Below are 16,936 nucleotides of genomic sequence, written 5' to 3'. Positions count from 1 at the left end.
AGAATACCCACACAAGCATATCGCATGATCTAATACTTTCCAGGGAAGATAAAGGACTAGTTTGTAGGAGATTTTCAACCACTTAATAAAGCTTGTGGTGTTTGTGCGCTAAAACAAGTCCCAAATCTTCGGTCATATATACCAGATGATTTTCGATGTCCCATATCCCTAGAATTGATGAGAGATCTGGCCATTGTATCCACATGGCAGGTATACACAAAGTTCAAGATTTCTGACATTTTATACTTAATAATTTTGGACGAGTGAAGAAATGGAGAAAAAGAATGCTCTGTTCAGGTCTGAACTTGGAAAGATTTCTTCAAATGCTGCATTGTTTAAAATCAACTACTGCGTTTAGTGGCCGATCTATATGAGATTCGGACGAGCGAAGGGTAAACGGGGAACAAGAGACGAAATGGGTCTAAATAAAGGGTTTTTTCTTTTTAAATTTTTTTTTTTTAATGGTCTGACGTGGCTGCCAGTAATGTGACAACAACTGACGTGGCAATAGTGATGTCAGGTAGTTGGAAGCGGATCCTCCTCTGTAGCACACTTGAAACAGTTGAGAAAGGTGTTTTTTTAAATAAAAAAAATTTACATCTCAGCCTCTTGTAATTATGACTTAGATCTGGTTTAGAAATAAAAAATCAAACAACAAAAATTTTGATGCAGATTTATATCTTTAAAAATGAATAGCTACTAAACTCCTCAAATTTCAAGTGAGAGATCAAATTTTTATCGTTGATGTGACGCTCTCTCAACCGTTTAAAGTGTGTTGCAGCAGTGGCCCCTCGCTTATCTATCTCATCCTCTCCTACGTGATCTCCTTCTTCATATGTATAACTTTAAACAATTCTATCTGTTAGTGGGACTCAAAAAGGCTGGTTGTATGCTTAATCTGTGCAGGTATGTGTAGATACTGAAATTAGTTCTACACTTTTCCTCTTTTCTAGCTCGGGCGGACCTGCAAATTAGCCCACTTCGACAATCAAGTTAGATAAGTTGATCAATGTTAATTTTGTTTTAGAGAGAAGAAGAATTCAAACCTTTTTTACCCATAGTCCTTTTCTTTTTATAAGTATTGAACTTGATCATTTTCTGTGCCATCCTTTGAAATGACCCAGGGCAGTTAGCTCACTCCCTGACATGTCAACTGCAGGAGTTGTTGCAACTGCCCTGCCACTTCTGGGATAATCAGAGCTGATCTGACATGATGGAGGTTGTTAAAGCTGTCAATCAATGGCACATCTGTCAGATCCGTCTTGCCGACCTATACTGTCGTTGTCCGGTTACTTAATTGATCGGTGGCTCAGGTCCGAACTGGTCATCTGTGCATCCAAAGAGTTTGATCAACTGGGCCTATGTAGCAGTCTATCCGAGCTTCAAATTATTACTTCTGGGCTTTGCTCGAGCCACGTGTCCATGTTTAAGAATTTCCCCCACAGTATGCCCCCCCCCCCCCGAGAATTCATGTAACCTCTGCTTTGATTTATAGTCCAAGCCCGACAAGAAGGATTCACAGAGGAGTGTGTTCAACATGGATGAAGGTTGAATCCAATCTTGTTCATGTTTCAGATGCTGTATCTTTATTTTTCTTTCTAATTTGATGATTCGATCCATGGGAGGTGCCGCAAAACTCCACATAAGCATCTTTAAGAGTACAAAGGCTCTTGAATGTTATCTAACACTTGGTTTTATTAGATATTATTAGTGTGCAGTTCCTCTGGAGAAAAACCATGATTGTAGCTGTGCTCCTATTTTAGGTGTGTTACATCCTCTTGACTTTTGGAAGGATGGGCGCTTAGATCATCCTTCGGCCAAAGATACAATCTGGGGTTGCCATTATTTTTTCAATTCCCACTGCAAAGAATAGCTTAAACCAGAAAAGCTCAAATCACTATGTTTTTTTCTCCTGAGATCAGTGCTAACATGAGAATTTTTTTAACAGTTATTCTGTGTCATAATTTTACACTCTTTATGTGTATTAATGATGTATGTTCATATATAACACCCCTGTGCTTGCACCACATTTAATCAATGGGTAGTGTGGCACATATGTTTTTTGAGGGATGGTGCTTAGGTCATCCGTGTTCAAAGATTCAATCAGGGGTTTCTATTGCCTTTCCAAAGCCCACTGCAAATAATAGTTTTAAATAAGAAAACTATATGCGCTCTTAGTTTTTCTCCCGAATGGATGCCAACATGAGAATTTTTTTGACATGGTGAAATTTATTCAGACAACCAAAATTAGGGAAAGGAATCCCCTGTATAAAAAGAATGCTATTTACACCTTGCTTTGCCAATCATCTTCCATCATCATTTACAGTGCCTTGTCCCAGCTATTTGGGGTCACAACATGACTCATGTGTTGTCAGTAAATTCACATCCTTTGCTTATCCAGTCAGTTGGTAGTGTTGCTTCTCCAAGCATTCCTAGTATTGATCTTAATTTGCAGGACTTCATTTATTAGGCCGAGCTCAACGATTTTGTGGAAAAAGGAGTACTATCAGACCTAATTGTTGCATTCTCACGTGAAGGATCAAATAAGGAATATGTTCAAAATAAGTGGAGAAAATAAGTAGGCTGTAAACACTGATCATAGTTCACTGTTCTGTACCAATTTTTTTTTAATTTTGTAATATTTTCCATTTCCAGGCAGTATACATATGGAGTATAATTTCCAGTGGTGGTCATCTCTATGTATGTGGTGATGCCAAGGGAATGGCCAGAGATGTTCACCGGACATTGCATGCCATAGTCCCAAGAGCAGGTATGACTTATATTTTTCAATGCCCCTACATTACGTGTGTTTGCATGTGTATGCATAACCTAACATTTTGCTTGGCTCATCTCCCAGGCCATTTTGCATAATCAAATTTCACCAAAGGCCAGCTTATGTGGATGTGCTTGTCCATGTGTGTGCATGCATTTTAGGTTAGTTTTTGTGAGTTCAATTTGAACTCCCCTAAAAGATTTTGAGTACAGGTGACCTTCAGCTGGGCTCGGGCACACGTAAATCATGGCTTCAAACGAGTCCATATAAATTGAGGATCAATTAGTGTGTGGTGTCAGACCGTTAATATCCTTGATATAATCATGTATTTTCTGAAAAGTAGGTGAAATCTTCCCCCAAAAAAATCAACTTGGCTGACATTTGCTGGGGATACAATTTTTTAAGTAATTTTTTATTACTCATGTTGCAAGTGTTGGGATGTATACACGATAGCATGGTCGATTCTTGTACTCTGCTATAAACGTCACCTTTTAGCACATTACGAACCAAATCCGAAGTATTTGGCCACTCTTTACAAACAAACCTTGAATTTGTTTCAGGAATGTACGGGTTCAACCAAGGCTGAGGCTGCCGCGACCTTGGGTTGTGGGTATGACTTTTTACCCATGTCTTACTTGGGCTTACCATTAGGAGCATCCTACAATACTATCAAAATTTGGGATGGGGTGATCGAGAGATTGGAAAAAAGGTTAAGCACATGGAAGGCCAAATATTTGTCTAAAAGAGGGAAAGTAACTTGATTACAAGCACCTTAACGAGTATCCCGGTTTACTTTCTTTCCTTGTTCACGCTTCCAAGATCCGTTGAAATTAGACTGGAAAGACTTATGAGAAATTCTTTGTGAAATGACAAGAATGGGAAGAAGTATCACCTGGTTAGATGGAAGGTAATTTGCTTGCCCAAGAAGAATGGGGGATTAGGGATTAGATGCCTTAGAATGGCTAATAGAGTGCTTCTAGGAAAATGACTCTAAAGGTTTGGTAAGGAGAGGGAGAGCCTGTAGAAGAAGCTCGCTATGGCAAAGTACGGGGAAATGAGATTATGTTGGTTTAGTGGTGAGGCTAAAGATTCCTATGGGTGTAATGTGTGGAAGGGGATTCTTAAAGTTGGTGAGGAGTTCGAAAAATGGATTAGATTTAAAGCAGGGAAGGGGAACAAGGTGAGTGGAAGGATAGTTGGTGCGGCACTTCACCTGTATCAACTCAATTTCCATCCTTGTACGCTTGTTCTCTGAAAAAGAACTAATTAATACAACAATGTTTGATTCGCAACGAGTCCAGTTTTACTTGGGATTTGGGGTTCAGGAAAAACTTTAATGATTGGGAGCTAACAGAGATGACATCTTTCCTAGATTCCCTGCATTCAGCTCATCTCAACGAAAGCGAAGAGGATAGATAGGAGTGGTCGAGGGCTAAGGATTCGAGATTATCTGTCAGTTCCTTTTACAAGTGCCTTATCCCCTTTGTCGAGAGATCCGTCTTAGGACCCATCATTTGGTCCAAGTCAGTTCCTTCTAAAATCTCTTTTTTTGTTTGGTTGACCTTCCTTGGGAGGATTCTTACGTTGGATAAATTGATTGTTCGGGAGTGGATCATACCAAATTGTTGTCTTCTTTGTTTGAGGGATGGAGAAACTGTAGATCATCTTTTAATTTATTGTTCCTTTTCCCATGATATTTGGTCTAACTTTCCTTGATCTCTTTTGTATTCATTGGGTATTTCCTTGTAAGTTCTCCTCGTTATTAGAAGAGCGGGACAACAATGCTTTCTCATCCAGAAAAGGATTCCTTTGGACTATACTTCCCTCTGCTATTGTTTGGGGGGTGTGGAATGAGAGAAATAACATGGTGTTCAATAATAAGGTGAGAAGCCCTTACAGCAGTTTTTTGGAGATCTTGGACTATTTGTATCTTTGGTCGAAATAGAACATAGACTTTGGGAGAACTTCTTTTGATGACTTTGTTTTTAGATGGATCTCTTTATGTAATATTTGAAGTTTTATCTTTTCTTTTTTCTATTACTCTTTGAGAGGCCTCCTCTGCCTCCTTGTACTTTTTTTTTTCTCCTTTATCAATAGATTATACTTATCAAAACAAAACAAAAAAAAAAACTCCAGATGGAAGGACGATATCTTAGAGATGTCTGGTGATAGTTTTATTACCCTTATCCATAGCTGCCTCCTCCGACACCTCTGACACATTCCAATATTGGAGATGGGAGGGATATATCATCTTCCTCGAGCCTGTTTGTAGTTCTCCAAGCGGTCTCAAAGTCGTTCAACAGATATTGAAAGGGAAACAAGAGGCTTGGTTTGCTGGAGTAAATGACAGCAAATGTTACATGCACTTTATACAGTTCTGTGCTCCTCTAAGGCAACATATCTTGTATTTTCAATTACAATATTACATGAGTTCAAATTTCGTATAAAGAACATGTTTGTCACCCAGCACATTGAAACAGAATTGTTAGATTGCACAGGCAGTACGTGTTTCTGGATCCTGTTCTAGCAACTATAGGTTATTATAAGACTGATGGTAACACATCCGTTAGCACAAGCTTGAAGAAAGACAATACCCCGTCCCAAGTAGAGTTATCAATTGATCAAATTTGTTGATACTTGCAACAGTTTTTCGATATTGTTGATTACATTTGCATTTAGGATTTTTGCCATAATTTTTTTCCTTTCACAGGAAAAACCAACTTGTGAAATCAGATTCTATCGAACAGTCGAACAAAGTGAATGCTTCGTTATCAGTATCGTCTCAAGTCTTATCCCAAAAACTTGTGGCCACTGAATGAAAGTTCTCCCATTTAATTCTGTGCAAAGCCAGGAAAGGAAAAAAAGAAGAAAAAGATGTTTATTTCTGGTAGCTTTGAACTCCGGATTGATATTTAAACAAGGAACAGGTACCCATTAGGGTCCAAAGTCAAACTCTTGTTTGAGAAATTCTGTGAGGATTACGACACAAGAGGAAAGATTCAACATGGGGGCTACTGATCGCACAGAGGATGTGAAATAACATTTAGAACCCCCAAATGATCACTAAAACAGAAGGCAGCTTATAAACATGATGTAGCACCATACTGCATTCAATGAAAATCCTGAATTGTGGATTTCTTAATGTATGATAATATCAGGGCATGACATCGATGTCGAGATCATGGGGACCAAAAAGTAGCTTATTCTGGTGGATCAGAATGATATTTGGCACATTTTTATTATGCATACTAATCAACTACTAGAGTAACTATTACAAAACCAAAACAAACACTAGGCTATCTAACCCCAGAGCTAATGAGACCTTCCTACAACAAAACCAACCACTTGTGAGTTGCATCATGGAAGAACACTCTACAAAGGGCAGTGAAATCATGAGGAAAAGATGGTTCCATAAAATAAACCCAGACCTAATGAGATCTTCCACCAACAAACAGAATCACTTGTGGGTTTCATCATGGATAATAACCCACATATCAGATCACATAACCTCGAAACTCCTAAGCATAGTCCTCTTACAAAATGAGATCAATGCATGTGTCTGAAGGTAATACAGAGGGGATTTGTAAAGACGAAGACTGAAAAACAACCAAAAACCCATTCAGCTTTAAGTTTCGTTTTATTTTTTTCCTCATTTTACTTGGACATGGGTAGTTGTGGCACTTCAAACTGTCGCAAGAAAAACCAGCAACTAACATTTGATGAGTTGCTCAGCCTCGCTTCATCAAAGTGGAAATACATGAAAAGGTGATAACATAAACTTACAATCTGAAACTTGAGTCAGCACTCCCCATCATTTTTGAAAGATAACATGATCTCTCAATACTTGAGATCGCTTTTTTTCCCCTTAGATAAGGCAGGGTTTTGATCCTAGTTTTGTGAAATTACCACTTGCATACTTTACTCACCAAATCGGGACCTTCATTACTTCAGATCTCTAATCATTGTAAAACATAGTGTCAATTTAAGGAAAGAGCTCAAAAAGTAGAAACAAGAAAAACGATTAATTGCATCAAATGAGCATTCGCAAAAAATCAATGCCAAAAAAAACTCAATAGGCAGTTTTTTTAAGGAAAATTACTTAAAAGGACCCTGGTGGAGGAACTGTTTTCTAAATAGTACCTAAGTTTGGGCGGTCTCTTAATAATCCATTTTTTTCTTTTCTTAACAGTCCCTGGACCTCATCTCTCATATTTCTCACGATTGAATACCCTAACCATTTGAACTCATCGTTTTCATCCAAAAAAATTGGATTTTTGGCATCTCAATCAAGTTTCAACGACTCCATTCCATCAAAATGGATTTAAGAAGGAAAAGCCATTTTCAATGATTTTTTCAAACATTTTGAAAATGTACGTAAAAAACTAGTGTTTTTTTCATTTTTTGTCTTAGTTTTTGGATGAAAAATGATCAAGAATGATTCTTCTGGGTTGAAATCTTCTAAACAAATCGTTATCTCAAGTTTTTAGTTGATCTTTCCATGTATTTCAACCGAAATTAAAAATGGTTGGATTTTACAGTGTTGAATTCACCACTTTTTATTTAAAAAGTGGTGAATTTGACAATAAATAAAAAACGTCAAGTTCGACAATAAGTAAAAAGTGGTGAACTAAACAGTAAAATAGTGGTGAGTTCGACAATAAAAATTATGAACTCAACACTAAATAAAAAGGCGTCGAGTTCGACAATAAATAAAAAGGCGGTAAGTTCACAAATAATGAGGGACCATTACGACATGAAAGGTTTACTAAGTGTCCTATAATATCATCTCTCAAAAACTTTTTCACATAATTTAACCAACAATATTATGAGAGAAAACAAACTCATCTTGCAATACATGTTCTAAATCGCCGTCATCATTGTCATCTATACCTTACCCAAATATCGAGGTCTGCAACATAACTCCAATTTTCTTTCATTCAACACTATCCGAATCTATATCATCAGTCAAGAATAAATATCTAATAATAGTTTATCCTCTTCAAGTATTAGTATACCTTAGAGCTCCAAGGCAATGTTCCATTTGTTTTCCCACCAAATCTAAAGCTCGCCCCTACGTAGATCCCATAGATGATTCAATTGAACAGAACAATCAAACCCAAAATAAGCCCCACTCCCCTCCTCTCCCAAGTCCCAACCCCACATTAGAAAATCCAGTAACTGATGCACAACCCATTCAAGATCCTGAAGTTTGATTTAATTTTCTACTTTTTCCCATATAGTCTCTACTCACTACAACTATTAAAGAGTAAAACCAATGCAAACAGAAAAGTTAGTAATGGAAATGGAGATCATTTTCCACATTACATCACCACCACCACCATCTGAATTATCTATAAATGAAAATCCTAAATTCTCAGATTCGATAGCTCGAATCGATTTGTGTTAGGAGCCCGAGTGCTCAAAGTACTTTTCCATTTTTATCAGAGAAATAAAATATCAAAGCAAACTACTCTCAATAACTCCTAAAACACCTATATGTTATAGTTCTAATCAATCTTTCTCCATTGTTAGGGTCAAACTTTCTACAATCAATTTAACTTTAAATACATACAAGAAAACGTATTGAACAATTAAGAGATCAAATTTTTTCTACAAATTGCATAAAATTCATATTTATCTACTATTCATTAACATTTTCAAAGATCAAAAGGGAGCATGAATTCATAAACAACTGAGATTCAAAAAAAGAAAACAAAAAAAAGAGTAATTGACAAAGACAACAGTTAAACCCTAAAAAAAGATCAAATTTTTTTAGGTAAGGAAGAAATACGATTAAGTATTTGTGCTTGTAGCTCACGATATCGACTTTTGAGGTAAGTTTCGAGGATCTCCATGACCGCTAAGAAGCGTTTCATCTCCTCCAATCTTCGATTCAGCTCTGCCTCTCGAGCCCTCGCTCGTTCGAGTCGAGCTTCGGTCTCGGCCAACCGACCTCTCAGAGCTTCCACCACTGCGTCATTATTTGCTGATCGAGCTCTTGAAGAGATCAGATCAGCTATTGATATCGATCTTTGCTGATCGAAACACATATTTTCGATTGTTCTTGAAGAAATCAGGTCATAGAAACCCTAGATATACAATCCAGAAGTAAAAGATGGATTTAATGATTTTATAGGCAAGGATGAGAAAGGAGGGAGCCAACGAACGCAATAACATACCATACAGAGTCACTGCCGGATTTTATAACATGCTATACAGACAAATAATTGGTATATATCGTTGATAATCTCGACCGTTCAATCCATCAACCAAAATTTATTGACTAGTGGGCCCGGGTCCAATTATAGTGGTTTGTTTTTAGCATTATAAAATTGATTAATAATGGATTACCTAAAGGTTCATGAAACTTTATCTTAACCTTCACCTGACATGTTTAATAGTTAATTACGCAATGAAATTCTCATCCTTAAGTGAAGTTCATCTTATTGTGATATAAATGAGTAAGAACTTTACTCTAATGTAATAAATATATCAATTGATGGATTCTTACAAATACTCTAGCGATTAAGTCAATTTTAAACTTCGCTAGAATCTGATCATTACATCACATTATGTCATGAAGATTTCGTACGTATTTTTTAAGGGTTGTCTTATTTACTGATTTTTTGGATCCTTGATGTGTTACCGTGTTTGCCTAATTTCATCACTTGCTCCATTTATTTCAAGTGATTCGTAATCGTATCTTGAACATGTTACTTTGTCATATAATTGCACATATCAAAAAGATATCTATGGTTATGGTGGCTGAATTTTTTGAATTCAAATGCAAAATTGTGACACGCATCAACCTATTTTTGATAATCAGGTATCTTGTGGATGGAGGACTGAGCCATATTTAGGCTCTCAGTCCATAGACCATGGTCTTGTCTAAGGACTAGTCTTGGGGTAAATATAATGCTTGCCCATCACACGCGTGAGGTAAGCGAGGGTGCATCCTTGCGGGTGGCCCTTGTGGAATTAATGCTCATACTGAGTATTGAACTCATAACTTACGGGCATCAACTGCTTATCGATCTAAAATTGCCATTGAGCCAACCCCTCAGGGTTGCCACACGTGAACTTTGTATATTCATGCAAAACACTATCCTATTTTTTCTAAGGATACTAGACTCTTGTCAATCAATTTGTCATGGATCTCTCGTGTGTGTGTGTGGTTGTGTAAGTGTGATGGTTGTTAGTTATGAACAAGCAAAATCCAAGTTTGTGGAGATTCGACTGTAGTGGACCCTAGAGTAAAAGTTTAGATCCAACTATAAATGATGGCAGTTAACTGTATATTATCCAGGAATTCTTAGATCATGATACCAACCAATGTTCCTAGGTTCTGTTCTTATTGCAAACTTGAGAGAGATGTCAATCTACTCCTTCTCATTACATGGCTGGTATACATCAAAGGAAAAGAAAAGAGAGTATGGAGTTCACATAATGAGGCAAGATAGAATCAATTATAATCATAAACATTGCAAACACCTTCAACTGGAAGAAAGAAGGAAAAAAAAAAAAATCCTCATTTTACTATCGAACTTTTCTAACCTCAATCTAGTTATGATAAGAGGAAAAAAAAGCATCTTTTCTCGAGAGTAATATTGATATTTTAGAGACTAGTACAATCTTCTCGGGAGCGGATCCTCTATAGTCACTTTTTCCTAATAGTGCTTTTTGATGGTTAGGAATGCGCCACGTCACCTAGATACAAAAGCAAACCGTTCAGAATTTGTTGAATAATAGAGGTTCAGTGACCGCGTATTATCAAGTGTTGGATCATGTATAAAAAAACAACTTTTTTATAAAATTTTTATTTTGTTGAATTAGATCTGATACTTTAACATTATAGGATTGTGGTTTTATATTTTTTAATATAATATTTTTGTCACCATGGATAAAGTGTTACAGGAAACTAGAGGAAAAATATCACTATAGGTGATCCACTCCCAATCTTTTCTAAGAATACATTTTCCCAGAAATCCCAAACATCTCAACTAACCGTTTGATAGAGAGCCTCAGCTCATGTTTTCTTTTACTATTAGCATCCACCCCCTTTTGATGCTAATGGCACATTCTCCTAATCCCATACTAATGAATGTTCGTCCCTCATCCAATTTTAGCAATGAAAAATGCTTGAATTCGTCAATGGAGAAGACTGCTTGAATTCAATTATTAAGAATCAACAAATATATATATATATATATATATATATATATATATATATTCTCCTCCAAATCCTTCGCTCATTCGAAAAACAAACAAAAAATACAGATCAAGGTTTCTATAGGTGGAATTACGCTTTTAGATCGATACATCAACACGTGAAGACCAATCTTAGATCATTTTCTGAAGCCAAGAGACTATCTTCTCAATCTACTTCTGTGATCATAAATAAGATGAGGGAGGAGAAGATTAAGCAATCGGAGGAGTCTTCAAGGAAAGTTATGTACTTGAATTGCTGGAGACCCAATTAATTGATAAGGGCGCCATAACTATAAATGTTTGGATTCATTGTGGATCACACATAAATTTTTATGTTGTTTCTTTAGATTCAACGATTGTAAATAATATTATATGTGTGAAATTATCAAAATTGTTAATTTGATATTTTAAAATGTATTTTGTAAAAGTTATTATTTCTCAAATTAATGTAGTTTCCTTCCATTTGCCGAGAGAGAGAGAGTGAAGGGTTGGGTTTTCGTTCTATTTCCTATGGTTTCAGTTGATCAAGAGAGAAGAGAAGGAAACGAAGTTCTGTCGAGAGAAAGGTTAATAGAAACATAGAGAGGGTTCGTTTTTTTTTAAAAATGAGGGAGTTTTTTTAAATAATCTAAAACTCCGTTTTTCATTCGGAAATGACGTAACAGAATCTCAGCCGTTTCTTTCTCAAAATCCAATAGCTGAGAAATATGAATTTCTCTTATGATTTCAAAGACGTCCGTCGAACCATCCCCTATATATATATGGGAAATGTTCAGCACCCTAAGTTTTACCATACACTTTAACAAACATTTTTTGTCCTACATGAGTTAGAAGTTTTGGAATGGGCTGATTTTTGGTGAGGATGATCTCTATGATTAGAAGATCATCCTCCCCAAAAATCAGCCCATTCTGAAATGTTTAGCCCCATGTTTACTAGTTGAAAAATCGTGGATCGTCCATTTTTTGTAATCATTTTTAATGGGGTTAGAAGTTTTGGAATGAGCTGATTTTTGGTGAGGATGATCTCCTCACCATAGAGATCATCCTCACCAAAAATCAGCTCATTCCAAAACTTCTAACCCATGTAGGACAAAACACGTTTGTTAAAGTGTCTGGTAAAGCTTAGGGTGCTGAACGGGACCCTATATGTACAGTTGCCAAGCCTGGGTTCTATTAAACGCTAGCCCAACCCGTTTTCAATGGACTTCGTGATTATGAGTCTGACCATATTTTCAGACTAAAGATTAGGCCCTAGTCCTTGTCTTTTTGGCTGGGCTGCGTAATGGGCTAAGGAGCCCAATTTTAAGCCCTACATTGCCAAAAATAATTCCTACCATCCAACTCCTCCATGTATTTTTTTTCTTTCTAGTATCACAATCCATATTCCTTATGAACCCTTTGTAAACCCAAAATAATCAAAAACTGGAACTTCTTTAACACAGTCTGAAAGTCAATTTTGACCTCACCAACAAAACCAGGAAAGGATCCCAGCTATACTGGGGTACAATATGATCTAATAAAATTGATGTGGGCAATCTGTGGAAAATTTTGTGAAGAAAGACATGCTTATCATGCAGGTCATCCCATAATAAAATGTGCAAATCCAAGTCGAGATCGATGATTCAAATTGTTAGGATGAACCATTCAAATAGCCGTACTTAAACTTGTAACTCTTACAATCAAATAACTTATATTTTATTAATCGAACCGACCCCTCACTGAATTACGTATGAATTCGAATTTTTTTACTATGCACGCAGCAGCAATAAATGTTTAGCAGTGTAAAATTCAATGTTGCTTGGTGACCATTAGAAACTCTCTTACAAAATTGCTCGACTTCATCTTCAACCTCTAGTGAAAATTCAAATATCTTGAGTTTATATTATTTTGTTGGTGTGAAAGTTGAAGAGACAGAATGACAGAAGTAAGGGTGTCAATGGGCTGATTTGGATTCGCTTCCTAAGGGTTTTAGAACTGGAACCATCGTAAATTTTTTCAGTTTTGATTTTTCTCAGTTCCAATTTCTATTTTAAATTGGTGGAATTGGAATTGGAATGGCAAAAAATACGGACACCCATCAGTTCTATAAGATAAGTATAATTTCAAGTAACAATATTATGATAGTATTTTATTTTCTTTATATGCAAATATTTTACAACCACAAAATACAAAAAATAATATAATTTACAAATTATTACAAAAATATATATACATATATATTCTTTCAAGAACACAATATATCATCTATAAAAGCATTACTAACATAATTACAAATCGTTGTGACAAATATAGGATTTTATCATTCAAAAACTAAAATTTATCTTCTTTACTAGGAATAAACTTAGTGGAAAGATGGACATTTTTAATTAGAATAAATAATTTATCTGAAAATATGAACAAAAATGTACGTAATATCTATAACTTTAAAAGGTACCAAAATCTTCAATCAATTATAATGTGAATAAAAAAAAAATCGTTTTGGGTTCTATCCATTGGCTCCGGTTCCTATTCGGTTTGGTTCCTTTCAGACCCGACTTGAATCAAGTCTAGAAAATAAGGATCCGGAACAATGTAATTTTATTATAATTCCGGTTCGCTTTCTGATTAAATGAGTCCAATTGAGAATCTTAATTGAAAGATGAAAGTAAAAAATATTTACTATAGACTAAAGAGGATAGATTTTTGAGAGAAAAGAATCAGGGATTTTTCACAAGAGATTGAAGATAAAGGCTTTTAAATAATTTTATGTTAGTTTTCAATGAAATACCACAATTACGGATCATTCTTATAAGAGTCGCATTGGAGTGACCTCAAGCTGATCTCGAGTGAAAAAACATCTATGGTTCCTATCCACTTTCACGTCAAGAAGTGCGATATGAGACTCCAACGTGAGGTCACTTCAAACATTATTCTTATTATAATTATTATTTGAATTTTTTGGATTCAAGATAAAACAAGGATCCTAACTATGTAAATTTGAAACTCAACTATGTGGACTTCGAGCTTATCCTCATGATAAATATCAGTGGGATATATTTTATCGAGATACCGTCTGCCTATTGGAATTTGCTCGTTTAAGAGTTTGAGATCACGTGTTTTTCCCTTGTGACCCTATTAGGGTTTTGTTAACATGTGTCGTAAGGTCCATTAAATACACTTTGGAAATAAGCATTTGAAGATATTTTTGACAAAATATGTTTTGATGGCATTTTTGGTAGGAAATTGAATTTCCAAGGTGTAAATAATGCACCTAAATATGTGCCTTTGGGGCACATGTTAATAGAACCCTTATTATTATTATTATTGAGTGACTAGAAGGTGATACGTGTAAATAATGCACCTAAATATGTGCCCTTGGGGCAAATGTTAATAAAACCCTTATTATTATTATTATTATTATTGAGTGATTAGATGGTGGTCTGTGTAAACTTGCACGAATGTCTTCAAAGGACTTATTTTTAATTTAAAATATTAAGTTGATTTTGAAGATTACATAGTAAAATAATATTTTTATAATTTTGAAAACTAAACAAGTGTAATTTTGGGACGTGGGATTGTAATTTTCTTGATTTTAACCAAAATGATCATAATTATATTAAGTTTAAATGTTAAGAAAAGGACATTTTTGAAATTCAAATTTTGGTGTCTAACCACTTCTACTCCACCTTCTCTCATTATAATAGGAAAAATATGGACTCACATCTTTGCCCCATGTTTGATGCCCAGCACACGTAATGAATTAGATGATTATGTTCATCTAAGGTTGGTAGCTGGTCTATATCTACTCATCTAGAAAATTTATAGCGAAAACATTACACACACACACACACACACACATATATATATATATATATAGGGCGGTTCAGCTGTCCTAAAGTTTGCCTAGTTTGGTGCCAAACATTTTTCAAAATATGTGTTAGAAGCTTTGGAATGAGCTGATTTTTTGTGAGGATGATCTCTTCACCATAGAGATCATCCTCACAAAAAATCAGCCTATTCCAAAACTTCTGACCCCATCAAAAGTAATTTACAAAAAATGTTTGGCACAAAACTTGACAAACTTTAGGGCTGCCGAACCGCTCCCTATATATATATATATATATATAGGGGGGCGTTCAATGGCCAACTTTTTGGCAAAACATTTTTCAAAACATGAGTTAGAGGTTTTGGAATGGGCTGATTTTTGGTGAGGATGATCTCTACGGTGAGGAGATCATCATCACCAAAAATCAGCCCATTCCAAAACTTCTAACCCCATCAAAAATGGTTTTCAAAAAATGGGCGGTCCACGATTTTTCAACTTGTAAATTGGGGCTAGAAGTTTTGGAATGGGCTGATTTTTGGTGAGGATGATCTCCTCACCGTAGAGATCATCCTCACCAAAAATCAGCCCATTCCAAAACCTCTAACCCATGTTTTGAAAAATGTTTTGCCAAAATGTTTGTCAAAATGTTTGTTGCTGAACGGGACCCATATATATATATGGGAAATGTTCAGCACCCTAAGTTTTACCACACACTTTAACAAACGTTTTTTGTCCTACATGGGTTAGAAGTTTTGGAATAGGCTGATTTTTGGTGAGGATGATCTCTATAATTAGAAGATCATCCTCCCCAAAAATCAGCCCACTCCAAAATGTTTAGCCCCATGTTTACACGTTGAAAAATCGTGGACCATCCATTTTTTGTAAATCATTTTTGATGGGGTTAGAAGTTTTGGAATGAGCTGATTTTTGGTGATGATGATCTCCTCACCATAGAGATCATCCTCACCAAAAATCAGCCCATTCCGAAACTTCTAACCCATGTAGGACAAAACGCGTTTGTTAAAGTGTGTGGTAAAACTTAGGGTGCCGAACGGGACCCTATATATATATATATATATATATATATGGGTCGGGTTCCTGCAACACACATTGCGACACACATATAGACAACGTGTTTGTCTTATATGGGCAAAAATGTTTGGAATGGGCTGATTTTGTGAGGATGATCTCTGTGATGAGGGGATCATCCTGGCAAAAAATCATCCCATTCCAAAACTTGTAACCCCATCAAAATTGATTTACAAAAATTGGACGGTCTATAATTTTTCAACAAAAATTGAACTATCTAGAAGTTTCATAATGAGCTGATTTTTGGTAAGGATGATCTCCTCACCATAGAGATCATCCTCACAAAAAATCAGCCCATTCCAAACATTTTTTCCCATATAAGACAAAACACGTTGTCTATATGTGTGTTGAAATGGTTGTCGTTTGAACCTCACCCTCTCTCTCTCTATATATATATATATAGGGTCCCGTTCGCTGGCTAACAGATTGGCAAACTTCTTTTAACCGTTCGATAAAACGGTATCTGACGGACGAGATCGAGTCTCACATATACGTTATAAGATTTACAATTTTACAGCGCCATCCCTCAAAATACCGTTATTTTGTGCTTCCTCCCTCTCTTCTTTAAACCCCTCACAGAACCTCTCTGTTCTGTTCGAACAGAACTCCAAACCTCTTCGAACTCTCTCTCTCTCTCTCACTCGCTCTCACTCTCGCTCTCTCTCTCACTCCCTCTCTCACTCTCTCATTCTCTCTCGCCTTATTCCTCGCTGCAACTATTCCTCGCCTGAAACACGAACGGTTTTCGCTCTCATTCTCTCTCGCACTAACACGAACACGAACAGACCCTATTCCTCCCCGCAACCTGCAACTCACGACCACGAACGGCTGCAAATCTCTCGCCCTATTGGACATAACTGTAAGTTTAAAAAAAAAAAAATTGGAAATTTCTCAAACACTGTATGGAATTATTCTATGAACTCCAGGCTTTCTGTTATGGACTTTTTTGAGAGTGATTGATTTGAGAGAGAAGATCTGAGAAGCTGTTGTTGATGTTTTGGTCTTCTTGTTTTTGGACTTTTTAATGTTCTTAGTTGTTTTATTATGATTATGTGTTTGTA

At 36.1% G+C, this 16,936-nt stretch overlaps 1 protein-coding gene and 1 long non-coding RNA gene across 2 annotated transcripts; one reads left to right on the top strand and one right to left on the bottom strand.

The window, feature by feature from the left end:
• Positions 1 to 1,453: 1,453 nt before the first annotated feature.
• LOC147409090 (uncharacterized) lies at positions 1,454 to 3,370 on the top strand. The gene is made up of 4 exons (XR_015172552.1): positions 1,454 to 1,547; positions 1,712 to 1,763; positions 2,660 to 2,770; positions 3,334 to 3,370. It is a non-coding gene; the product is annotated as an uncharacterized LOC147409090 (long non-coding RNA).
• A 4,226-nt stretch (positions 3,371 to 7,596) lies between these two features.
• On the bottom strand, positions 7,597 to 8,950 carry LOC147409089 (protein SKIP34). Its single transcript, XM_086425386.1, has one exon. The coding sequence runs from the start codon at positions 8,821 to 8,823 to the stop codon at positions 8,536 to 8,538; it is 288 nt and encodes a 95-aa protein (XP_086281512.1). The 5' UTR covers positions 8,824 to 8,950; the 3' UTR covers positions 7,597 to 8,535.
• Between the last annotated feature and the right edge of the window lie 7,986 nt (positions 8,951 to 16,936).

Source organism: Akebia trifoliata, chromosome 2 (genome assembly GCF_017979445.1).
Source record: "Akebia trifoliata isolate Shusen 1 chromosome 2, ASM1797944v1, whole genome shotgun sequence".
Lineage (NCBI taxonomy): Eukaryota > Viridiplantae > Streptophyta > Magnoliopsida > Ranunculales > Lardizabalaceae > Akebia > Akebia trifoliata.
The sequence above is the reverse complement of the archived record's forward strand: the minus strand, read 5'-3'. Positions and strand labels throughout refer to the sequence as shown.

Coding starts and splice junctions, on each gene's coding strand:
- LOC147409089 (XM_086425386.1), bottom strand. CDS start 8,823: ATGTGTTTCGATCAGCAAAGATCGATATCAATAGCTGATCTGATCTCT.